Raw genomic sequence first — 26,132 nt, 5'->3', positions numbered from 1 at the left:
CGATGAAGACAGCAACGACAAAAATGACAGTTGATGTCCATAGTCGATTAGATTTTTCATCACCATTTAAAACCTAGACGCGACGGCGATTTTGTTCATCTTAATAAATGTATATTAGAATGTAACGGAGCTGAGCTGTATCATATGTGGTTGATGTTATTGCCTCGAACGTTGTCGATATACCCGCAAAATCTTTTGTCGCCAGGGTTATACAGGAAATGTGTTGAAACGAGAGCGCCATTAGCCAAACTGTGCATTCGCGAGAGTTCAGAATATTTGTACTCTGTGAAGTCAGACGCAAACAAGAGCACAAATGACAATGGGGTACGAGTTTATAAAATAATGGGGGTGTGAGCTGTTGACCAACTGAAACTGAGCATTATAGCTAAGTTTTAGGCTTTTGCGTATGCATCTATTTGTATATATATGCGGCTGTGCGGTTTATCAAAGTAATTGGTATATCGATAGAAAATCCAGCTTTATTATATGGACTTAGTAATCTACGTTAATAACATAATTGGGTATATCGTTCAAGATTCAAAGTTTTCAAAATAATTGTTGTATTTCGTCTGAAAATCCAGATGTATTTTTTGCGGTCGTTTTCTTGAATTATTCCTAAGATATACTCATATAACGTTTAGCTATGCACCGAGGGGGGTCCAATGATACTACAACATGTAATTAGGCTACCTGTTATTACGTTAACATATAAGGACGAATAGTTTGTTTTGATCTTTCTTATGTAGGATGAATCCTCACAACTACTAGTGCATTCACTTCGAGTTTCACATTTATCACATTTATTTATTTTTCCTGTACCGTCGTAACAATTCAAATGAAGCCCCAGGTTGTGTTCATTTCTGGCTAGCCATACGATGTGTTTTCTTTTTCTTCTATGTAACAGAATATGCACTAACTGGTAAGGGAGAAATTTAATCGGATGTTGAACAAGTACTTTGGCACATAATAACCTTGTGCATGATTGCGGCAAACCAATGCGTTTTTGCTGACGACTCAAGACTAGAGTTGCCCGAAAATATTAATAAGTAGATTTATCTCTCTGAGACGTTATAGAAGATGCCAAAGGCGATGTGGTTCTCCCGCGTACTGAGTGTTGTACTTGTTATGTCCAGCATTCGTAACATACAGTGCTGCACATGTGTACTACTGCATCCTCAAGAGGTATATTGTGCAGCTGACTATGGTGAGTAATGTATTTAATCAGTTTATCCTTCGTACTATGTGTGACAGATACTCTAATGATATTACTCTAGGTGATATGCGTTATGCTTTATATTGGATGCATGTTGTGTGTTTAACCGGTCCGATGATCCAAAATACGTTGATTGGCCGTCTGAATAAATAAATAGCTAAATTAAATGTTGTTATGGTGAGGTCTTAAAAGACTTAAAGTAAGAGGTAATTTCATGTGACCTTAAAGGCAGCTTTTGAGTCGGTATTTCAATATTTGATACTATTTCATGCTAAAACTCTCGTATCAAATAGACGTCATCAACTTAACTAATTGCTACCTTTCATTTAAGAAAACGTGAAGCAAAATTCCAAAAAACAACTTTCAGTTTCCCATGTAGTCTTGAAATGTGTTTACTTTGCTACTATGAAAGCTTTCTAGACGGCATAATGACAACATTAAATAAAAGTTCTATAGTTACTATCAAATGAATATTCATTTGGTGGAAAAATCGAGGTGATTTACTGAGTGAACAATCGCAACGTGATCTTCAGTAATATTCAACAGGCTTGGAAAATTGCCAACAGACTCAACAAGCTGCTTTAAGAAATTGATGGCTTCTTTCAAAGAGCGCATCAGTCAGCTGTTAAAATCATGCATCTGAATGTCTATAAAGTTTGATGCCCATAATTCGAGGTACAGCGTAATTTAAAAACTAGTCGGTGTGTGTTTCAAATAAGTATTTACTGTATAGTATCTCTTAGGGAATTTACCTTACATAATCAAAAATATTGTTTAGATATTTTGATACTATCACAAGCATCCAATTAGTCATATTTTTTGTCATATTAAGTTGAGTAGAATGGGGAAACCTGCTGCATTGCCAAGTGCTGATTTCAACATCACCACTGAATTCACTATACTATAACCATCTTATTAGATGACAGTGAAAAGGGATGTAGACTATCCCATGAAAACACGCAATTTTCATAAAACAATGTCTTTACTCCAACTCTTAATTTGTTACTTACCTTAATGTAAACCTTTGGCGATAGGAATATCTGCTATATTTGCAGGTGTAAAGTAGAGCGAGTTTGTGTGTTGACTATATGTAATAGGAAAGACGTCATATCTCATCTAAGTGTTGATATCTGTTTGTATGGAATCTCAAATTTGAGAGTGATTGATAGCCTACAACCCAATCAGCTGGTTGAAAAAATCATGTCCAACTGATATCCAATATCCGAATTTCTCTAAAGTTGTCTAGGATTATTATGTGTCAAACACTTGTTTTTCCGGACAATTGTGCAATGAAAAGCCCTTAGCGAAATAGATAAAAGTCAATTGATACCTATAGTAAAGTGCATTGGACATGGAAGCATTTTGCATGTAGTTTTTACTTTTGTGCTATCTCAGTCGAAAGATAAAATAACACTTAATTTTACAGTCATACGAGGCCGAGTGACAGCAGGAGATGTCACTTTCATAAACTACGAAAGAGATTACCAGTATCAGCAAAGTACAACTACCCTGCCACCGCAGATATATCTTACAGCTCGTGAGTATCAAAGACAGCTTATTATGTATAGTGTTGAAATAAGACGAAAAATTCATGACATTTCTAAAGATTCTTAAAAATAACTTACCAAGTGTAAACCTATACACTTACTGCAAAACAGTTTACAGCAATGGTGAAGTGGGATTGGTGATACAAAACTAGCATATTCATTGATTTTTAATACGCCATATAAAGTTAAGATTGAGTAAGCGTGAATATTCTCCTTCCAAAATATGCGCCGTATCAACTTGTTTAAATAAAAATAAAACAATTCTCGGGCACTCAATTGTGATAATTGGTCACGTGATTGGTTAACAAATGTACCAAAATAATTTGTTTATCTCCCTTTAAGAAAACCGAATTCTCTACGTTTACTTATTCTCCTGAATTTTCCATGGCAAGATAAGATATAAAAATGATCAGCAATGTTGACAAGATTAATGTGATAAGTACACCGGTTGTTAGTGGCTTGTTTAAAACAAAAATAAGAAAAAGAAATCAATCAGACCGGCGGTGTTGGGAATAAGAAGAATTGAAAAACACTTATCTATGCCACTGTTTAATCTTGCGATACGTCCACCACGCATGATTCCCAACCAGCTGCTCCTCCCTCGTCCTTTTCCCAAGCAATCATCGACCTGTATTTGCGTAAACTTGGCAAGGTAGATTAAAATTATTTTACAGCATAGTCTTTTTACTGCATTGTCTTTCTAACTATCAGCACCTAACGCAAAGAAGATTGTCTACACCGTGGATATCGAAAAGAGTTATAAAAGAAACGGATTGACTGCCAAGGGAACGACAGTCGAGATAGTCACTGACAGTATAGGGCTTGATTGCTTCGTCGGACTTGCTACCAATTACAGTTATGTGATAATGGGTAAGAGTGAAAAACACGGTTCCTTTCTCCTCAATAGGAGTGGCTACAATATTTACATATATATATTGAATATTGTTAGAATAAACAGTGACACTAAAACAACAGTAATGCTCATATTTGTACGTTATACAAAAAAACCCAATAACATATGCCCGGTAATGAAATGAAATACCGCACATATTTGGTATAAAAGGAAAATGACCGTGTGGAAGTTGCGACATCACATGATGTGGTTTCGTGCGAACGAGAATACTTTGAGATTACGTGGTTGAACTGTCTTTCGTTGCCTGGTGGTTAGAACGTTAGGTTTACGATATATCAGTCCCTGGAGAATACAGGGACTTTCAAATACACTCCATTGAAATTTAAATTATCTCTGAGATGTGGTTTTCTGCTTTGAACTCGCTACGAGACAACAAACAGGTCTGGATACCTTGCAGCTACTGGGAAGGAGGGATGCTCCTGGACACCATTAAGGGCTCTAAGATGTATTCTGAAAAGAACAAAAAGAAAACAAATATATTCTTTCTCTGCATAATAATCGTTAGCAGACACCACGAAATGATGTACTCGGGGAGGGAGCAAGGGTAGGGGAGCGGGGGCCTTAAACACAGCCAATAAAATTAAACATAAAAAAATATTTCAAAAGCGCTTGAGTATACATCTGTTATTATAGGACAAATTGTCACTGATGTTGGTTAAATTTAATTATTTTTGGCCCGCATTGGGTATTAATTAGAATCGTTGGGTACGGTACATTCATTTATAACATGCTTATGCGGTACAACCGCTTCCAGCAGGGTGACAAAAATCGAAAAATAAATAAACACACTTAACATTTTTCCAGTTATACTGGCCATAAATGGACATTTAAAAGAAATCCTCTATAGGACACAGGGAAAGCCTGTCCTAAAAAGGATTAACGGAAAGCCTGATAGTGTCATATCCGGGCATGTTGAGGTGCAAAATGTACAAATGAAATGTCACCCAAATCCAACAATTGTTGTGTGTGTTTGAATTTGGACACCCCGAGGGTCCTTTTACATTGCTGCACCGCTCCTTTCTACTCTTCTAACAAAATAGTATAATTGTGAGCGTAAGATGGTTCATTCAAACAAAAGGTAAGCGGTCATAAATTTAACAGTTTAACGATTGTTAAAAAGCAAAGTACGACTCCCCCATCTGAAACCATTTCTCTACGCACGGTTTTAAATATGATAATTTCATGATGAAGGAATATGTGACGTATAATTAAAATATAACTAAACATAACCCAGGAGTGTATAGGGTGACTAAGAAAGGTTATGAAGCTTTGGTGTATATACTTATAGTAATAATTCTTTGTGACCTAGCATTTATTTTTTCTTTAATACCTTACATCAGTATGTACATTATATCGTGAGATGTGCTCTTATACGTAACCATGTTTTTGGCTCATCTTTATAGGCGATGTGATTAATGACCAGTTGACACTCGGAGTATGCGGATATTACAGGACCGTTAATCAGATCACCAAGCGACAGTTTAAAGGGCTGAAACGTCAGTATAGGAAGAACTGCAATGAATGTTCAGTAAGTTTGTTATCAAAAGCATGAGACCTTGTCATAGGGTTACGTCGACGATGTTGATTATTAAATACTGCGTGTTTAAAATCAAGACTCGGCTGAAACTTACCATGAACGATGTAGAAAGTGCGACCTCAACAATATTATACGGGTAAACATGGAATGAAATCACTTGTACATCGCAGTAACTTATTTCTCAGTCGTATAACAAATCGAATATGGGGGTTTCTGTTACAAAATGTGTCTGGTTCGTAAACAGTGTGACGTCAATATTATATTCAGGCAGACATGGAATAAATTTACAAGTTAATCACAGTACCTGTTTACTTAGTCGCAAAACCAACAATTTATATTTACATATTTTTGTATTTGCTTTTTCTTCAAATCAGATATGCGGGCGATACGACTACTGTGATAAAACTAAAGGAATTTGTACACTGGATTTTGACCACTTCTATAGTCGGTACTGTGAAATTGATTTTGCAAGATGCGGCAAGAACAAGGGAGGCATTTGCGACTGGCTCGGAGGAAAAGACTACAGAAGGTGCTTGAGAAATCATTAAAGTCATGATGCGGATACTATAGGCGGCTCCCAAAAGTATCAATTACACATTGTAGTTTTCTTTTCTTTTTGATTTTATTTGGGAAGCTTAAATTTGCCTTGATCTTGTTATTGTTCAACATTTCCTTAAAACCGTATTATAGTAGCGAGTTATTACCGTTTAGGTTAATATAGAAAAACACGGCCAGTTCAATAGCAACCTTCTGAATTTTATTACTAGTATATGGTTTTGTTATAGACTCTATTATTCTTTTAAAATTAGAATCTTTTATCACTAGATACTGTCCAAAAAAAACGATTGAAAATGTATCTGTCACATACCGAAGTTTAGGCCACACATTCCCTCGGGCTCATTCATGTAAGAGCTATGGTAGTAAGAATATATAAGCAAGATCTTTAGTGTAGTTATGGTAAAAGTATTGCCATAACGTTCCAAAGTGTCAACTTTTCAGCTAATTGCTAGATCTATTGTGAAGTTATAATAACACAATGGCCATAACCTTCCAGAGTGTTAACCTTTCAACCATTTTCTCGATCTTTAGTGTAGTTACAATAAAAGTATGGCTATAACGTTCCGTATTGTTAACCTTTCAGCTATTTTCTAGATCCTTAGTGTAGTTATAATGAAAGTTTAGCCATTACCTTCCAGAGCGTCAACTTCAACCATTTTTCTACATTTATAGCTGTCTATTTTGTGTCTCGGATATAGCTAGAAATTATGTTGAAGTTAGAGAGACGGATGTATCGGTCCTATTAGGATCTCCTTCAGAGGCGACCTAAAATGAATCAAGCTAAGAACACATCAAGAAACATAGATAGGCAGACCGTTAACTTGGTCAAACGGTCAGATCATCTGTGTATATTAATGTTTTATTTGTTTATTTTCGTTTCAGTAGCCTCTAAAGATGATCCTGCTAGCATCGCAAAGTTAAATCCTATAACATTGTCATGTTTTTTTGGCATTAGATAAGCAGCTTGCTAACATTTTTTCTTCTTTTCTCACTGGTACATAGGAAAAGACTTTGTAATTAAAGTAACGGTTACTAAGAAATGATATAAACTACAGAAGTAAAGCATACACAATCTATGATGAGTCAATGTCTTCTCTTAGCATGTTTTGGTATCAGTAGATGCACCAGAATTGCAAACACACTCATGTATGTAGTGTAAATCACGGGGAACATTTAAGGCAGAGAAACACGTCCGTCTTTGGCCCTGATCTACCCAAAGCTTCATTGGTAAATACAAATTTAATTCATGAAACATGTTTCATGAAATTGACCAGTGTTGTACATAAACTATTTTTAAGGGCAGTGTAAAATAACATAGTAGTAACCTCTTTGTTTTTCATTAACTTCGGCTGCTGTTTTACAAAATATAGTGAACGTTCACTATAAAGCGACTGCAGCACTCAGTTATTTACTTATGTAAAATTAAAACGTGCAAAACTGAAATTCTGATGTAAATTAAACAATATCAACCTCTGTGAATTGTGAATACTTTACAACCACGTTCACGAGGTCTAAACCGGCTTTCATTGCATGGCATGCCCATTTACGTGTGAGTACGTGTACTTATTATATTAAACATTGTGATAGTGTAAAAGCTCTTTCCCAAATACTAAATATTGAAGAACAGTTTCCAAGGGAACAATCAAATAATTTAAGAAACAAATGGCATATGTTGCAATTTTGATACTGTGCTATTTTTATATTAATGAGATATAGCAAACCATATTAAATTAGAAAGATCAACAACTTCCTAAATTAGTTTTTGTTATTAGATCGTCTCCATTCAAATAACGAGATACTGATGAGATAAGAAACGTTAGCTATACCTATAGAATAATTCGTGGATAAACTTATGACTTTGCCAGGGAGTTTTCCAGTATTTGCTCTTCTTGTATTCAGAACTTTATCATCGTGCTTCCATCTCTGTGTTTTCTTAAATATATCATCACCTGGACATTCTATTAGCACTGAAGAATACAGCTCAGTTTGCTACACATGAGAAGTATTTAGTTTCACCTTTAAATGCTTTTGTCGAAACAATGTTAACTAAAGAGTCATGTGAAAATTGTCTTGCCTGTCTCAATGCCATTTTTAGACAAACTTGACAGTTTAACAGTTACTCGATATACTGTTAACTAAATACAGCAAACGTGTATTGCCTTCTTGAATTTTATTGTGTGCAAGAAAAGTGAATGAGGTATGATACAATATATGACTAAATGGAAAACTCCGTGGTTGGTTCGGTTCAAAAATAAACCATAGTAAAATATTTAAGGATGAAACCGCCTTGAGCACATTCAAACTGCACTTCATATCTTCGTATTAGTTGTTAAATTATTTAAGCAATAAATAAAGTAAACGACACGCTTTTTGGAAAAAGCAAAGTTACTAGAATACAGTGAGGAGTTTAACAGCTGGTTGGAACAGTTGAGGCTGTACGTTGCATCTTAAATACGAACATGATCATATTATACTTGTTAGAGTGTGCTTTTTACGTGACCCGCCATGTGGGATACAAAACGGCACGGCCAAACGGCACTACCGAACCATCCCATTCTGACAAACGAAACTCAGGTGAAGCGAGCCAATAAAACATACGCCCGTCGACCTGCAGACGCAAAACGCCCAACCCCCCAAACATTCAAAAAACCACAAAAAGACGACCAGCACGCAGCGAAACGAAAAACCCCTCCCCAGCACACCACCGTCCAAAAAAGGCAGCCCCAGATAAACGGCGAAAATATAGTGTTTTGATGATACCATCACACTCGACTAGTAAAAATTTAGACCAACTAAATATTGAACAACAGTTCCCAAGGTAAGAAAAACATAACTTTAAGAAAGAATAGGTATATGTTGCAAGTTTGATACTGTGCTATTTTCATATTTATGAAATCAAGCAAACCATATAAAATTAGAATGCTGTACAACTTCCTAAATTAGTTTTTGCTATTAGATCGTCTCCATTAAATAACGAGATAATGATGACAAACATACCTGTGACCATCAGCAATTAAGTCCACCGTTCAGAGTTTCGGAAACACTGGAATATTCTTTAGTGTGAATAAGAAACGTTAGTTAAACTTTAGAATAGTTCGTGATTAAACTCATGACTTTGCCAGGAAGTTTTCCAGTATTTGCTCTTCCTGTATTCAGAACTTTATCATCGTGCTCCCATCTCTGTGTTTGCTTAAATATTTCGTCGCCTGGACATTCAAATAGCACTGAAGAATACAGCTCAGTTTGCTTTACATGAGAAGTATTCAGTTTCACCTTTAAACGATTTTATGGAAACAATGGAAACTAAAAAGTCATGTGAAAATTGTCTTGCTTGTCTCAATGCCATTTTTAGACAAAGTTTTGTGTTCATAATCCTATGGTGTTTTCTTTGTCAATGCTCAAGGGCAAAGTATCTTTATTCTAATGTCATATGTACCTCCCTCTGACTTGCTGAAACCATATCATGCTATTACAAATTGCATGTACACGGGCAATAAACATATAGGATCGAGCAGCCACTTGTATTAATTATTCCTTTTAAATGTACCCACTTGATCACTAAGCTCGGGTGTAACACAAATATCGCTTTCGAACTATGTATCAGTTTATAAAAGACGCTGCTCTTCCCGAGAATCTAGATAGCAAGCTGACGGTGATCGACCGACGGGAGAAAGACGACATGGCTGCCAGTGAAGAAATGTTGTTACAAGTTTAAAATCACAATAATCATAATCGCCGACGGTACTGGCAGCATTAGAGGTACAGAAAACTGATGTAACACGATGTATATATATTTTGGCTATATGTGTAGATCTGTATTGTTAAAAAACAACAATGCCTGAACACGTAGCATCCTAGACGTAATCACATATGTCTACGTAAATAGCATGGCGATAGGGATATTTATACGTACTGGACACTTTGTGAAGGTAAATATCTTTATTCGTGGATTAAAATACGTGTCCATCGTGTAAAGTACATCACAAGGTTTTCACAAACTGTCGTTTGCAAGTTTCCTTCTGATACATTGAACAATACACAGCTCTTTATCAAAGATTATGATCCCATTTAAGTGAAGCATTAAGGATAACGAGTCTGAGACCTTAAAAATATACTGGTTCCTGCTGTGTTTCTTTTATATAATTAGAGCTGAGGATGAAACGTTAATTTCGAAATTTCTTTATGGTCAAATTGAGCCATCATAATTGCATTTGTTTTTGGTACGAGAACTGCACTTGAGATTTTCCGAACTTTGTTATCTGTAAACTAATCCCAAAACCATGCAAATCAATTGAGCATTTTCTTGGCATTATCAAATTTTAAGCTATACCCACAATCTTTTACATCGGGATTTTAATCAGTTTTTTTTTGGATGCTTTTCACCGAGGAAAATGAAAACGAAACGAATCAAGCGTTATCTTTTTATAACTGAATCAGGCAGTCATATTCTTAGAACGAAACTTGAGGTTACTTTATTTCTGTTTCTTGACTTTTGTTGATTCGTTTTATTATTATTATTATTCAATCAATTGTCTGATCTTTCTCATCATTTAAAAGTGCAAGATACTATTCATTAATTCTACACTAAAGCGCCGTGTGTTCTTTGTATGATACTAAACGATATGTTACGACACCATAACAAGGTCTTTGAAAGATGCATTATGTCGGCAACTGTACGATGTGTAAAAGAACTTCGATAAAATTGAGTGTTTGAAGCTTAGCTCTACAAAGGGGAAATCGCTGTGGGCTGGCTCACTATATTGAAGTAAAGAAAGTAATATTGCAGACAGCGCGTACTAGAGCTCGATAAAGACATACGGGTATTATGTTAGTATTCAATATCATGGTTCTGATTGGGCAATAATAACAACTGTCGAATTTCGCTCAGTTTTATCGTATGGTATGGTATCGTACGTATAGAGAACGGGATGATATAAGTACATAGTTTTGTGTCGTTTATCGTACGTAGTGTGAACAGAGATCGATGTGTTCAGAAGCTTGTCTCTATCATTGCATAATATGGAGCTATGCTAAGTCAAACAATCATGTTTGACTACAACTAAACTTGGGTACCAACTATTCGATCGTGTCTTGTAATATCGGTCTGACTTGGAGTACATAATTATGATGTCATCTTTCAAGTATATAGCTGTATGTGACTACAAAGTGTAAAACGACCGAAATCTGCTTTTGCAAATAATATCTATTGTTTTGATGTGGAGCACCCCTTCACTTCCAACTCATTACGACTTTTAATTATATATATATATATATATATATATATATATATATATATATATATATATATATATATATTCATTTGCCTTTGTCATTACGTCTGTTCATAGTATCTCTTTCGAGATCCGGCTTTAGGAATCACAAATGACTTCGAGTTGGTGAGCATCATGTTTGATCTCTAGAGTAAGGCAAAAAATGTCACCAAAAACAGAACTGGTATTGTTTGATACAGGTGACAAACGCCTACAGTGGAATTGCGACCTTCCTTACCGGTTTCGAACCTCTGAACATACAATCAGCGTTCATAGCCTAGTGGTTAGGGTGTCCGCGTACAGAGCGGGAGGCCCGGGTTCGAATCCCGGTGGAGGCTGGAAGTTTTTTCATTGTTCTTGATATTCCAACTCATTACGATATATATATATATATATATATATATATATCTTAATATCTATATATATATATAGAGAGAGATATACATATACATATAGAGAGATATATGTATATAGATACATACATATATATATATATATATATATAGAACATCCTAGAACATGTGATTAGGCTACCCGCTATTGCGCTAGCCTACGAGGAAGAATTGGTTTCTTTTTATTTTTGGATGTAGAATGTGCCCTTACAACTAGTGCATTCACTTTGAGTTGTTGTTCATCTGTTACATTCGTTTATTTTCATTACCCTTGATGCTTCAGCTGAAACTGAGCTATTATACTCACACAACCGTTTTAACAATTGACTAAATTGACCACATGAAGAAAGAGTGTGTTACCAGGTCTGTCATTTCTCGCTAACCGTATAATGTTTTTCTTCTTCTATGTAACAGAATAGGCACTTACTGGTAAAGAGAGAAATTTAATCGGTAGTTGAACAGGTACTTTGGCACATAATAACCTTGTACACGATTGAGGCAACCATTTCGTGTTTGCTGACGAATCAAGACTAGAGTTCCCAAAACAGTAGATTTAATTCTCTGAGACGTTATAGAAAATGCCAACGATGTGGTTCTCCCATGTACTGAGTGTTGTACTTGTAATGTCCAGCATTCGTAACATACAGTGCTGCTCATGTGAACAACTGCATCCTCAAGAGGAATATTGTGCAGCTGATTATGGTGAGCAATGCATTTCATCACTTTATCGTTCATACTACGTGTCAGAAATGCCAATAATATTTCTTTGAGTGATATGTGTTATGCTTTATGTTGGATGCATGTTGTGTGTATAACTGTTCCGGAAATTCTAAATTCGATGATTCACCGTCTGAATAAATAAATAGCTAAATTAATTGCAAGAAACAATAGGTTTGTAAATAGCTAAAATAACCGTTAATATTGTAAGGTCTTAAAACACTTAAAGTAAGGGGTATTTTATGGGACCTTTAAAAGCAGATTTTGAGTTGACATTGCTAATTTTGGATACTATTTTATTCTAAAGTCTCATATCAGTAGACGTCATCAAATAAACAAGCTACCATTTATTTAAGAAAATGTCAAAATTATGAAAACATTTTAGTGTCCTATTTAGTCTTTAAATATGTTTACATTTATACTATGAAAGCTTTCTGGACGGTTTAATGAAAAAAAGTTGAATACAAGTTCTATAATTACAATCCTTTTAAGCTTCATTTGGTGGAATATTCCAACTATTCGCCATTGAGTTCACCATACTAAAACCACTTACTAAAAGAAACCGAGTAAAAAAGATGTATTGTATAGACTATTCCGTGTGCACGCGAGCTTCATGGAAAATTTCTTTACCTCCAGCACTTAATTTGTAATTTTCCATATTACATTAACCTTCAGCGATAAGTAAAGAAGACCAATTGTGTGTCAACTATATGTATAAGTGTTTATATTGTTTATATTGAACTCAAATTTGGCAAAGTAACGTTAGTGCAAAACGTTATTCTAACGTTACCTTAGATTGTAATTTGTCAAGCGTTTTTTTATGTTAGCTCGATAAAAAGCCCTTTGTCAAGTGGTACCTATCATAAAGTTGTATTGAGCGTGGGAGAATTCTGCCTGCCATTTTGCGTTTGTTTAACTTCAGTCGAAAGATAAAATAATACTCAGTCTTTACGTTTCAATTTTCACAGTCATACAAGGCCGAGTGACAGCAGAAGACGTAACTTTCATAGAAAACGAAGGAGATTACCAGTATCAGGAGAGTAACCTACCATCCTTCTTTGATGACTATTTTCCATCTTGTGAGTATCAAAGACCAATCGTTTGCGCCGAGTTGAGATATGTCGAAATATTCATGACATTTTTATGAAATCTTACGATCATTGTTAGTATTTGGTCTTTGAAAGAAATAGTAATAAGAGAACACGCCTATAAACGTCAATGTGTTACAGAAAGGTTACAGGGGCGTAGCGAGCGGGGGGTGTGGGGGGTGTCACACCCGCCCCCCAATAATTTGGTCGCTGTCGGCAAATTTTGGGTCTGTCGGCAAAAGGAGAAAAGGTGAAGAGAGCGGAAGGGGAAGGGGAAGAAAGAAGGAAAGCTGAATAGAGAAAAGGAGAACGGGAGCTTCTTCCGTGCCAAATTTGACTTAAAATATTCACCAGATTGCATCTAAGGACGTTTCAAAACTAAAAATTTTCCAAAGGGGGAGGGTTAGACCCCCTACCCTTAGACCCCTCCCCCATTTCAGTCACCACTTCCAGATCCGACGGCAAATCAAATTTGACTTAAAATATGCACCAGATTGCATCTAAGGACGTTTCAAAACTAAAAATTTTCCAAAGGGGAGGGGGACACCCCCTCCCCTTAAACCCCTCCCCCATTTCAGTCACCACTGCCAGATCCGACGGCAAATCAAATTTTGCTTAAAATATGCACCAGATTGCATCTAAGGACGTTTCAAAACTAAAAATTTTCCAAAGGGGAGGGAGACCAGGCGCGTTTCCAGGATTTTCTAACCCGGGGGGCGCGAATTACTATCTAAGCGGAGCGCCACCATCGGTTGGCGCGCAGCGTACAAGAAAATTTCTGGTTTTGAATACCCCCCAGATCACCGGAAATAGCACTTCTCGGGCTTGAAAATGACCAACCAGATGTACACTTTTGCCTGAGAACCAAGTGTTTCCAAAAAGTTTTTTCCATCCATAACCATTTTGCAGATTGTCACCAGTCACACATCATGTTCGACCTGATTGCATGTCCTGTGGATCATTGCTTTTGTAGGTGATTCTACGTCACGGCCCACAATATCCGAAAGCCCCACTTTTCAATGTTTTAAGCCCATTATTTGTTGAGAATTTGAAAATTCACATTTCTCGTGAATAAAATCACTTCAAAACATACCCATAATGTTGCACAAAATTCAATCTATAGAAAAGCAATATAGAAAAACCTCCTTGAGCCCCTAACAGACAGGTCAAAGTTGCACGAGTAGAGGAAAGTATGATGAAGGAGGTTGGTGAGGAAATTTTCGAAAATTCAGATACAGTTAATTTATTGGTGTAGAAATATTAAAACCTCTTATAATTGCTATTATAAAACTTGGTTGAAGGAAATGAAAAATAGCAGATATTTCCGATATCAGGTATATCGAAACCGAACACTACACACATAGGCGTAGGTCCCGTAGGAGGCGGTGGCTGCAGCCCCCCTCCCCCCACCCGCAACCAAATTTTTCCCCATCTTTTTCGGGCACCTACTGAAAGAAATATAAATAGCAATGAATAGCTTAAAAATGATCTCCTTGGTAATTAAAATAAAGTTCTAAGCTTGGCCGACATTACTACTGTAAAAGAGAGTTTTGACATAAATGGATCTGTATGATTTTTCTCCATCTACTTAAGACATTTGGTTGTTTACATAGCATCCAGCGGTATACTGTGCAACTTTCACGGACCGTAAGGTACACGATGATATGCACTGTAATGACCGCTGCTTGCTTATATGATATTGGCATTGATATGTTGAACGCGCGCGAAAAATTTTGGCTTTTTTTTCGGGCAAGTCATTACAGCCCCCAAATCCAATTGGGCTCATACGCCTTTAACTACACACATAGACAGTTTTTGAGGCTGTTCATCGTGGAACATGCATTTCAATGCTCACTGATATGATGTTATATCTGCTCTTTGCTTTACAAATTCGAACAGGCGTGTAGCGAGTAATTGCCAAGGGAAGGGCGAAGCCTGTAGGCAAACTATCTAAGCGAAGCGCCACCATGAGTTGGCGCGAAGCGTACAAGAAAAATTTTGGCGGAAAATGCCTCCCAGATCGCTGGAAATGACACTTCCCAGGCCTTGTAAGTTGCATCTAAGCATTGTCTATTTTGAAATTACTAGCGATGTCATAAAGAAAATTTGCTCGGGGGGGGGGGGGGGCGGTCGCCCCCTTCCCGAAATGCGTCATGTACCCCGACGACTCGGTCGATTTCAAGACCAGCCACAGTTGGTTCCATATAGCACAATTGTTTAAGGCGTCCATACACACACACACGCGTTATGATAGACCATATATAGTATTTATATAGATACATTAGTGAGAGAGGAAAAATGGAAACGTCAAAAATGGAGTTGTCGGTGTAAGGGGCATGGGCGGCGATCCGTACTTTCGAGTGGGGGGGATATGACCTTGTTGACTATCTAAGCGTAGCGCCACCATGTGTTGGCGCGAAGCGTACAAGAAAATTTTGGGATTTACAAACCCTCTAGATGGCCGGAAACGGCACTTCCCGAGGTTTCCAAGCGGCATATACCCAACTTTAAAATAGGGATATCATGTCCGAAATATCTCATAATCAGGATCCAAAATACTTTTTTTTGTAATTTCGGGTGTTATTTTGGGAAAATTGCCCCTGTCAATCTTGTTTCAGGCGCTAAGTTAGAATGTTTGAGAGCTCTTTTATATTATTCGATGAAGAAAATGGCCTCATTCAGGCTATTATAGGCCTATACACATGCAAAACACAATTACACATAGTTACATTCCTAGGTACCGATTGCTAGGGCATCCAGGTGAAACGTGTATTAAGCATTACCCTGGTAACATGAGATTCTCAGCTATTCGAGGGAACATATACGTGTGTAGGCCTACTTACTATAGGGCCTATATGAATACTATTAGGGTGCATATGTACTATATCAATACCGTGGGCGCAATAATACATTTTGTTGTTATAGGGCCAATGAAGCCTACAGTCAACTATTCTTGCTTTATAAAGACGGTTTATTTGAAAAGATCGCCCTGCGTTTATGGTAGGCGAGAAATGAAGCTAAAAAAGAGCTGTACATTCACGATGATGCATAAATGTAGGCATGAAAATATTCTTATCCCTGGCATTTGGTGGGGGCGGGATATGGTGTATTACATCCCCTCCACCCATTTTCATGGGGGGATGTATCCCCCTTCCCCCCCCCCAGGATCGCCGACCATGGTAAGGGGTAGGGTGAGGCGCACACCCCCTCCGTAATCCTTGATCTGTCACTGGCTACCCTGTGTTTATTATAGGGATGAGCGCTTTAACTATGACTGTTACTCTTTCTCTTCCCGAGGTCTTGACCATCTTCTACTCCCTCCTTTTTTCCTTTTTCTCTCTTTTTTCTTTTTCTTTCCCCTTCCTTCCTCTCCTCCTTTTCTTTTTCCCCCCTCCTTTTCCCTTTTTCCTTCTCTATTTTTCTCTCCTCTTTTCCTTACCCGGGGGGCGCGCGCCCCCAACGCCCCCCCCCTGGATACGCACCTGGAGACACCCCCTCCCCTTAGACCCCTCCCCCATTTCAGTCACCACTTCCAGATCCGTCGGCAAATCAAATTCTCCACACCCTCCAACAAAAACCCCTTCGCTACGCCCCTGAAAGGTTATCGAGTTGTCACAAAGGAATGTAATTCGCGGTTGGCACATTTCTGTTGATAAATATTTGTATACTATTTCGTTCATTTTAGATAACTTCAGAGAGGATGTAAATTTTATGTGTGATAAAATATAATGCTAAACGAAATTAACATTAGTGGTTATGTTAGTTAGCACGACGTTCCCAAGAGTTCAGTGCATTCTTTCAGTTTTTGATTCACAACCAGACTCGTCTGTTCTGCTAACTGTAAGTTTGGCCAGGTTTAAAGAAAGCAATCGTTTGTGAATGGTAACAAATTTGATGCTCTCATCATCGTTGTTATCATTACAACCATTCAAACACTCTCAGTATTCAGCGACTATTCTTTACATGTCTATTTATTTGTATCAAGTGTTAAAGTTTGAAGGCTTGAACGGTCTCGGTCGTACATGGATTGTCAAACACAATTCAACGCTTTTGCGAGATTATTAATAATAGCAAAATCATAATGCCTCCTTTCCAAGAGTGTACTAAACGTAAAAAGTGTACTAAAATCAACATATAAAAGCTTGGGCAAGTAGTAATAATGTTACATCGTACCAAGCGTAAACCTTCAAACTTAATATTAAATCGTTAACCACAAAAGTAAAGGGAAATTGATGATACAAAACTAGCTTATTATGTTTTCTACGCAAGAAAAAGTGAAGACTGAGTTAACGTCGATGTTCTACTTCAAAAATATGCGAAGTTATCAACTTGCTTTATATTCAAAAAGACAAAAATCCTCTGGTACTCAATTGTGAAAGTTGGTCACCTGATTGGTTACCAAAAGAGCCAAAGTAAATGTTATCTCCCTTTAAGAAAACCAAATCATCTACCTTCACTTCTTTTCCTGAATTTGCTATGAAAAGATTATAGATCAGACTGATCAGCATGGTTGACAAGATTCATGTTATAAGTACATCGGCTGTTAGCGGTTGTTTATAACGAGAAGAAGAAAAAGAATAAATAAACCTGCGGAAATTGAAAATAAGAAGAATTGCATAACACTTATCTAGGCCACTGTTCAATCTTGCGATAAGTTCACCACACATGATCCCCAACCAACTGCCCCTCTTACGTCCTTTTCCCATGCAATTATTGACTTGTAATTGCGTAAAATTGACAAGGACTGTCAGCTTTCTGTTACAGTATATTAATTTTACTACCTTCTTTCTTTTACAATCAGCTGTCGGTTTTGACGCCATACGTAAGACTGTGTACACCGTGGATATTGAAAAGAGTTATAAAAGGAACGGTTTAACTGCCACGGGAACGACGGTCGAGATCATAGTCAGTCTCCAAGGAGCATTTCTTTATTGCAACGTCAGACTTAGTGTCAATCAGAATTATGTGATAATGGGTAAGAGTGAAAAACACGGTTCCTTTCTCCTCAATAGGAGTGGCTGCAATATTTGTATCAATATTGAATATTTTAAGAATAAACAGTGACACTAAAACAACATTAATACCCATATTTGTACGAGCTACAAAACAAACCCAATAATATTTGCCCGGTTGTGACCCTAAATAGTGTAATGAACTACGCATACATTTGGTATAAAAGGAAAACGACCGTGTTGAAGTTGTGACACCACATGCTGTGGTTTTGTGCTAACGAGAATACTTTGAGATTACGTGGTTGGCCTGTCTTTCGTTGCCTGGTGGTAGAACGTCTTGAAAGTTTTATTTCAGGCGTAGTTACAATAATTGTTATTAGATTGAATTATATTGTTAGATTAAACAGTGACATTAAATCAACATTAATGTACATAATGTACCTAATGTACGTAATACAAAACAAACCCAATAGTATTTCGCCCTGCAGTGACACTAAATAGTGTAATGAAATACCGCACCTTGTTGGGATAAAAGGAAAATGTGCGTTTGAAAATTGTGACATCACATGCTGTGGTTTCGTTTCAATTGACATACTTTGAGATTACGTGATTGACCTGTGTTTCGTCACCTGGTGCTAAAACGTAAGGTTAACAAAAGTATAGGCACCTTACAGCTATAGGGGCTTTCAAATATATTCCTCTCTGAAATTTGAGCTCGCTACGAGACAACAAGCAGTTCTGGAAACGTTGCAGCGTGTTGGAAGGAGGGTTCCCCCTTAACCATTGGGCTCGGAGATGTATTCCGCAAAGAACAATAAGAGTATAAATATTCTTCTTTCTGTGCTGAATATTCGCTAGCAGACGCCAATCCATGGTGTAGTTTGGGGAGGGGGTATAGGAGGGGGCTGTAAACCCAGCCAATTACAGTGAACACAATCGGAAATAGTACATAAGCGTTTGAGTAAACATCTGTAATAATTGAACAAATTGTCATGACTGATGTTGGTTGAATTAAATTATTATTGGCAGACAGAATATTACTTAACATCATTGTGTACAGTGAATTATTGATAACATGCTTATGCGGTAAAACTGCTCCCAGCAGGATGACAAGAATTGAAAAATAAATAAAAAACATTAAGATTCTTTCCATATATACTGACCAAAATGGACATTCCAAAATAATCATCAAAAAGGAAACAGGGAAAACCTGTCCTCAAAATGATGAAGGGAAAGCCTGATAGTGTCATATCCGGGCATGTAGAGGTGCAAAATGTACACAAGAAATTTCACCCAAATGTAACAATTGTTGTGTGTGTGTGAATTTGGACACTCCTTTTAGGGTCGTTTTATATTGCTGCACCGCTTCTTTCTACTCTTCTTACAAAATAGTCCAATTGTGAGCGTCAGAGGGTTCTTTCTTTTAGTTAAACAAATGTTACGTTGGGGTGTGCTCCGGCTCATTTACTTTGGGCTCCGTTATTAAATAATGAACAACAAACAAAGAGAAACTCCAGACATAGATGTAATTGTAGAATATGAGCTTTATTGCTGGAGTGTATCTGAAGTACACTCTCTGAAGTCTGGAATCTTAGTCTTCTACATATTAAAAAACTACAGTATTTAAGTCATTACAACTTCCTGTGAGTGGGCGATAACCTCTCTGTGACATAAACTCTTGGTCTTACTTATAATTACTAAGGCACATAGGAGATGACTATGACTAACCAAATTTGTAATACACATGAGATGCAACAGGTTGTCATCTGTGTTTACGCATGAGTATTTCATGGAATTAAGACAAAGGGGGCTTCTACGAATATGATGTGGGTGTAGGGTGAATAAGTCATGAACAGGAAGTAAGTAGTTACTCTTAAGACAAAGAGGCATGGAAGCAAATGTTTAAAGTAATATGATGTGGATATAACTACATACTACATTACACAAACTGTAACCGGTAATACATTTAACAGTTAAACGGTTCTTAAAAAGCAACGTGCGACTCCCACATCTGAACCCTTTTCTCTACGCACGGTTTTAAATATTTTAATTTCATGATGAAGGAATATGTGACCTATAATTCAAATATAACTAAACATAACCCAGGAGTGTATAGGGTGGCTAAGAAAGGTTTTGAAGGTTGGTGTATATAATCATAATAATACTTTGTGACCTAGGATTTATTTTTTCCTTAATACCTAACATCAGTATGTACATTTTATCGTCAGATGTGCTCTTATACGTAATCATGTTTTTGGCTCATCTTTATAGGCGATGTAGTTGATGGCCAGTTGACACTCGGAGTATGCGGATATTACAGGACCGTTAATCAGATCACCCAGCGACAGTTTCAAGGGCTGAAACGTCAGTATAGGAAGAACTGCAATAAATGTTCCGTAAGTTTGTAATCAAAAGCATTAGGCCTTGTCGCAGGGTTACGTCGACGATTATTGAATATTAAATAATGCGGAGTGTTACAAATCACGACTTGGCTACAACATACCATGAACGAAGTGAACATTGCGGCGTCAACATTATATACGGGCAATCATGGAATGAAATCACAAATACACCACAGTAACTTATTTCTCAGCCGCATGACAAATCGATTTTTGGGGTTTCTGTTGCAATGTGTCTGGTCCGTAAACAGTGTGACGTCAATGTTATATTCAGGCAGTCATGAAATAAAATCACACGTACATCACAGTTACTGATTTTCTCTTCAAATCAGATATGCGGGCAATACGACTATTGTGATTCAACTGAAGGAATATGCACACTGGAATCGGCCAGCTACAATTTCGGCAGCTACGGCGATGGTGGGAATTGTGAAATTGATTTTGCAAGATGCGGCAAGAACAAGAAAGGGATTTGCGTCTGGCTCGGAGGGAGAGACTACAAGAAGTGCTTGAGACAGCAATAAAGTCATGATGCGGATACTATAAGGCGGCCACCAAAAGTATAAATTAGAAACTGTAGTTTTCTTTTCTTTAGCTTTTCTTTCCTTTTGGTTTTCAGTTGGGTAGCTTAAATTTGCTTTCATCTTGTTAATGTTGAACGTTTTCCTTAAAACGGTACTTGTCCTTTAGTTGCAACGTTTACCAAGTCTTGTGACATGCACAACTAGTGATATACCGATGCGTTAGCGGCGATGTCTATGCTAAGAACAATTTGGTTGCACGAATTATAGGAGCGAGTTATTAACGTTTAGTTCAATACAGAAAAATAAGCAAACTTCTGAATTTTATTACAATAACCTGTTCTTGTTATCATTTCAAGTCATGTTTTTTCTGTCAAAATTCGAAACAATTGAAAATGTACCTGTCACATACCAATATGTCAACCGCACCCTTCTTCAAACTCATTAATGTTAGAGCTATGGCAGAGATGTAAGAACATATTAGCAAGATCTTTAGTGTAGTTATTGTAAAATTATGGCCATAACGTTGAAGAGAGTCAAACCTTTCAGCCATTTTCTACTTTTAAAATTGTCTGTTTTGTGTGGCGGACATTGCTAGAATTTATAAACTGAAACAAACTAAGGACACATAAGAGACATAGATGGTCGGATCGTTAACTTGAACAAATCGAGTCATCTTTGTATTGGAATGTTTTGTAAGTTTGTTTCCGCTTCATTTGGCATCTAAAGAATATCCTGGTAGCATGGAAACGTCAAGTCCCCTAAAATGTTCATATTTACCTAAAATTGTATTTTTTGGCATTATACAAGCAGTTTGCTAACAGTTTTCTTCTTTTCCCACCCCTTGTTTCACTACAACAGTAGAAGTAAATCATAATCAATCAGGAATGATTCAGTGTCTTCTTTTAGCATGTTTTCGTTTCAGAAGCTGCACCAGAATTACCAAAGTGTAGGCAGAGGCAAGTGGGGTGGAGAAGCAAAGAGGTTTTTATTTTGTATGAGGGGCAGAGCAGGTACAAAAGGGCATATGTATGAAGTGTAAATATTAACGAACGTTTAATGCAAAGAAACAAGCCCCCCCCCCCCCCCCACCGCTATCTCGCCCTTATGTCCATCCAACCCTTAATCGGAGAAACAAAACTTCATTTATGGTACTTTACTTGTGTTTCATGAAATTTACCATTTTCTATGAGCATTGTCGATCAATTCGGCGACCGACATTGCTTTTGCGTCCGACTGCAAGCTGTGTAACCGAGTAAAATTTCGAAAAGACTTGCTTTATGAATATAGCTGTTTACTGTTATTGGATCAGATTCACATTTGCGAGCCCATGAATGGATGATGACAAACAGCATAATTGAATCATTGAAACGATGGAACTGTTAAGATGATATTCAAGCGATATTCAACTAGGATTAATTTGATGCGACTTTCTGAGATGGATACGGGTCAGAAAAAATTACTTATGAAGAGTATATTCGTTGGAATACTTCATTTCATACATATATGTATATATAAATATATATTTATAAATGTGAATATGTATTAATACATATATATATATATTAATATATATTAATACATAGTTATATATATATATATATATATTTATTGCTTTTGAGTTGCTGGCTAAGGTTTCTGCAACCGCCTTGCACTGGCTATGCCGTTATCTTGTGGGTAGTCTCCAGACTTGTGCAGTGAAGGGTAATTGCATCCAGCTGAACTTGTGGTTGATGCGCTACTTGACCGACTTTGTTATTGGGCATGGTCTGCCATGTTCATTGGTCCCTTAACCAGCAGTTGGCCTTTGACATGGGGGATCGCGGTTTTTATAATGAATGTATTCCAGAAGTTTCAGTTACACCCAAATTTTCGTAAATGATTTTTGTTTTGTATCAGCAGAATTTCAGTTCGGTGATCGTAAATGAGTTTTGTTCAAAGATTTCTAACGTAGAGTAGGGGATGCGCCAGGGGGGCCCACTGTCTCCATTACTTTATGGATATTCGCAGGATTTATCTATCTTTGAGAGAGCTACCGGGGCGAAGTTGAATCCGAACAAGGGGGGGGGGGTTGGTATGGTTCATCTAGGAAGTAAATTGAGCTTTTTGTTATTTAAGCAATTGTTTGTAGCCTTAACTGACCCAGGGTTGCCTTGTTTATATTTTGAACGTTTTTGGGGAGGGTAGCACTTGAGTAGATGAATCTCGGCACTGGTTAGCAACAGAGAACCGCATAGGAGTACTCCAAGCAGGAAGGTACGTGTCATTTGCTCCTCTCTAATTGAGTTGCCCCTTGTTGACCTGTCACGGCCAGCCCTCATTCACAGCTCCTTGCGGGATAGGGCCTTGAATGCAATATTTGTACAGGGACGTCATTCTGCCGCAGTATGGCGTTCGGTGCATTCAAGGCTGAATGGTACAGGCTCCGCGATCTTGCCTGGGGAATTACACACGGTGCCATGGTGACCAATCTGAAGAGGTATCATTGGCGATTGGGTGATGGACTGTGCCCGAGGACCGGCTGTGACAGCTTAGAGAGTCCCGCTCATGTTTTTTTTTTTAATGGTTGCTCTGTTTTAAAGTTTTGGGAGTGGTTCTGAACCTGGACCGACCGTGTAACGGGAGACCGTTCATGTTCGGTGGGACAGGGTTTTGTTTTGTTTTATAAGGGGCAGATCCTCCAGTTTGTTCTGTTACTGTGTTGCATCGTATTATTTGGGCTTGTGCTATGTTGATAAAAACTTAGTTGGAGGAATATATGCGATATTGTTTTAGGGGAAATTTGCCAGTTGGCTGGCAGTCCTGGAGGCGGTGAAGTGTGACATTTACCTTCAGGTTTAAGGCAACTTTTGCCATTTTTCTGGGGCTGCCCTTTTCGGAAGCTAGTGTGCTGGGTAGGGGTGTTCGTTTTGCTGCGTGCTGGTTGTCCTTTTGTGTTTTTTGAATGTTGGATGGGTGGTTGGGGGTTGTCGTATTGTGCGTATTTATTTTTTGGCTCTCTTGACTTGAGTTTTGTTTGTTAGAAAGGGATGGTTGGGTAGTGCCGTTCGGCCGTGACGTTTAGGACCCCAACCGGCCGGGTCAGTATAGATATATGGGTATATTTTTCTCCAGCTCTCCCCCTTCCACCCTCTCTATCTACATCTCTCTCTCTCTATAAATATATATCCCGGTGGAGGCTGGAAGTTCTTCCAGATTTTCCAACTAATTACGATTTAATTTCATTAACAAAAGTATGTTCAAAGTATCTCTTTAGAGTGTAGTGGCCAATTGGCTAAGGCGTCGGACTCGTGATCCAAGGATTGTTTGTTCGATTCCTGCCTAGTTCATTACGTTGTCTCCTTAGGGGTTAAATTGGTACCTGTGAGGTAACTTGTCATTGGGCGCAGTAAATAACTGCTGCCACCTGGAGGGATTGTCTCTGGGACAGGTTATCGTTGAGCATGGGTGATATAACTTGTAAGCGCTGTGATATGGTTTACAATGATTAGCGTAGCTAAATGCCTAATATTATTATTATTAGAGGTCCGACCTTAGGAATGACGAATTATTTCGAGTTGGTTAGAATCATGTTTGATCTCTAGAGTAAGGCAAATATGTCACCAAAACATAACTAGTATTGTTCGATACAGGTGACAAATGCATACAGTGGAATTGCGACCTTCCTTACCGGTTTCGAACTTCTGGACATACAATCAGCGTCCATGGCCTAGTGGTTACGGTGTCCACATATGCAGCGGTGCGGCGATTGTTAACGTGTACATTCGAAACGTAAGTGCACGTCGTTATATTTGAGAAGAAAGAACAGATCCTTTTCTGTAAACATTTCTTGCTGTTATCGATTAATCTTAACTTATCTTATCTTAACAGTACCTACAACTTAGAACACCGAACTATTAGCCGAAGTGCAGTTTCATTAGTGACAGATTATTCAGAGCCAAATCAGCTATACATGCTTGTCCATTTTGTGCATTCAAGATAACAGTGAACACTGTCACTTCAGTTTAATTACATCTTTCATATCGAATGCATTAGTTCTAACAACCTTCAGTTTATAGTCATGAGTTCTAGTTTAAAAAATTCATTTATTTTACTGGCTTTCATACTCCTTATAACCACAATATCATGGAGAAGAACAAGCCATAGGTTTTGAATCTCTTTGTGTTACACGTACGACATCACACTTATAAACTGCAAAACATGAAATTAAACTTAGAACTGATTAATATAGGTTACTAACTATGCTTTCGGCGTGCGTGTCGCCATGCTTTTGCTTCCAACAACTGTCAGGCGCCCTCATTTTTATCTCTTATCTACACCGCAACACTTCCTAATTATAACTCCAGTATCACTGCTTTCACCAAAGGGAAATTGCGGGTGTTCAGCCTTTCTGAAAAATCCAAAGGTTTAAAGCAGGAGCTGTTTATAAAAAAAACCGATTAGTTTTATAATCTGCAACTATCGTACTTTGCACGGTTGAAAATAAGTTGGCGACATTTGTTATTTTTATTTTTCTCGTTTCAAACACAGTTTGACTGTTGCATTAACTAGGCTATTTACCGCACACTTATATAGAAAGAATGAATCAATATCTAATGACTTAATATTAAACACAACAATATGACAGGGATCAGATTGATGGTAACGCATTTATGCTTAAGTTTGAGTGACTCAAATATTGCCCTACCAAATGAATCGTGCTTCAAATGCATTAAAAAAGAAGCAGAACGATGAAACATTTCGGACGGCATTACAAAGTGTTTCTTGTTTTTTGTTTTTCCTTCTTTTTTTGTTTTCTTGAGAAGAAAAGTTCGCTTTTTATTAAAACGTGAAAATCAATGAATAGCTCAACCACATGCAAAAGCAAATGAAATTGTTTTTACTCATTTCAAACAAAACACCCATCGCTTTTAAATGTTTGATGTTTTGATCTTATCATTGAGCAGAACAGGGTAATAAACATTTATTTGTCAACAAATGATGTCAAGGCTTACAGTTACAGTAATTGATCCTTATAGATAGGGT

General features: G+C 37.5%; 2 protein-coding genes across 2 annotated transcripts; both read left to right on the top strand.

Moving 5' to 3' along the window:
* The first annotated feature begins 970 nt into the window (after positions 1-970).
* LOC139981973 (metalloproteinase inhibitor 3-like) lies at positions 971-6,840 on the top strand. Its single transcript, XM_071994432.1, has 5 exons — positions 971-1,204; positions 2,640-2,750; positions 3,472-3,630; positions 5,077-5,201; positions 5,585-6,840. The coding sequence occupies exons 1-5, from the start codon at positions 1,078-1,080 to the stop codon at positions 5,756-5,758; spliced, it is 696 nt and encodes a 231-aa protein (XP_071850533.1). The 5' UTR covers positions 971-1,077; the 3' UTR covers positions 5,759-6,840.
* A 5,146-nt stretch (positions 6,841-11,986) lies between these two features.
* LOC139981972 (metalloproteinase inhibitor 3-like) lies at positions 11,987-21,991 on the top strand. The gene is made up of 5 exons (XM_071994431.1): positions 11,987-12,132; positions 13,116-13,226; positions 18,037-18,210; positions 20,459-20,583; positions 20,919-21,991. The coding sequence occupies exons 1-5, from the start codon at positions 12,009-12,011 to the stop codon at positions 21,108-21,110; spliced, it is 726 nt and encodes a 241-aa protein (XP_071850532.1). The 5' UTR covers positions 11,987-12,008; the 3' UTR covers positions 21,111-21,991.
* Positions 21,992-26,132: the final 4,141 nt, after the last annotated feature.

Source organism: Apostichopus japonicus, chromosome 16 (genome assembly GCF_037975245.1).
Source record: "Apostichopus japonicus isolate 1M-3 chromosome 16, ASM3797524v1, whole genome shotgun sequence".
Taxonomy (NCBI): domain Eukaryota; kingdom Metazoa; phylum Echinodermata; class Holothuroidea; order Aspidochirotida; family Stichopodidae; genus Apostichopus; species Apostichopus japonicus.
Note: the sequence above shows the minus strand (reverse complement) of the source record. Positions and strands in the feature narration are given on the sequence as shown.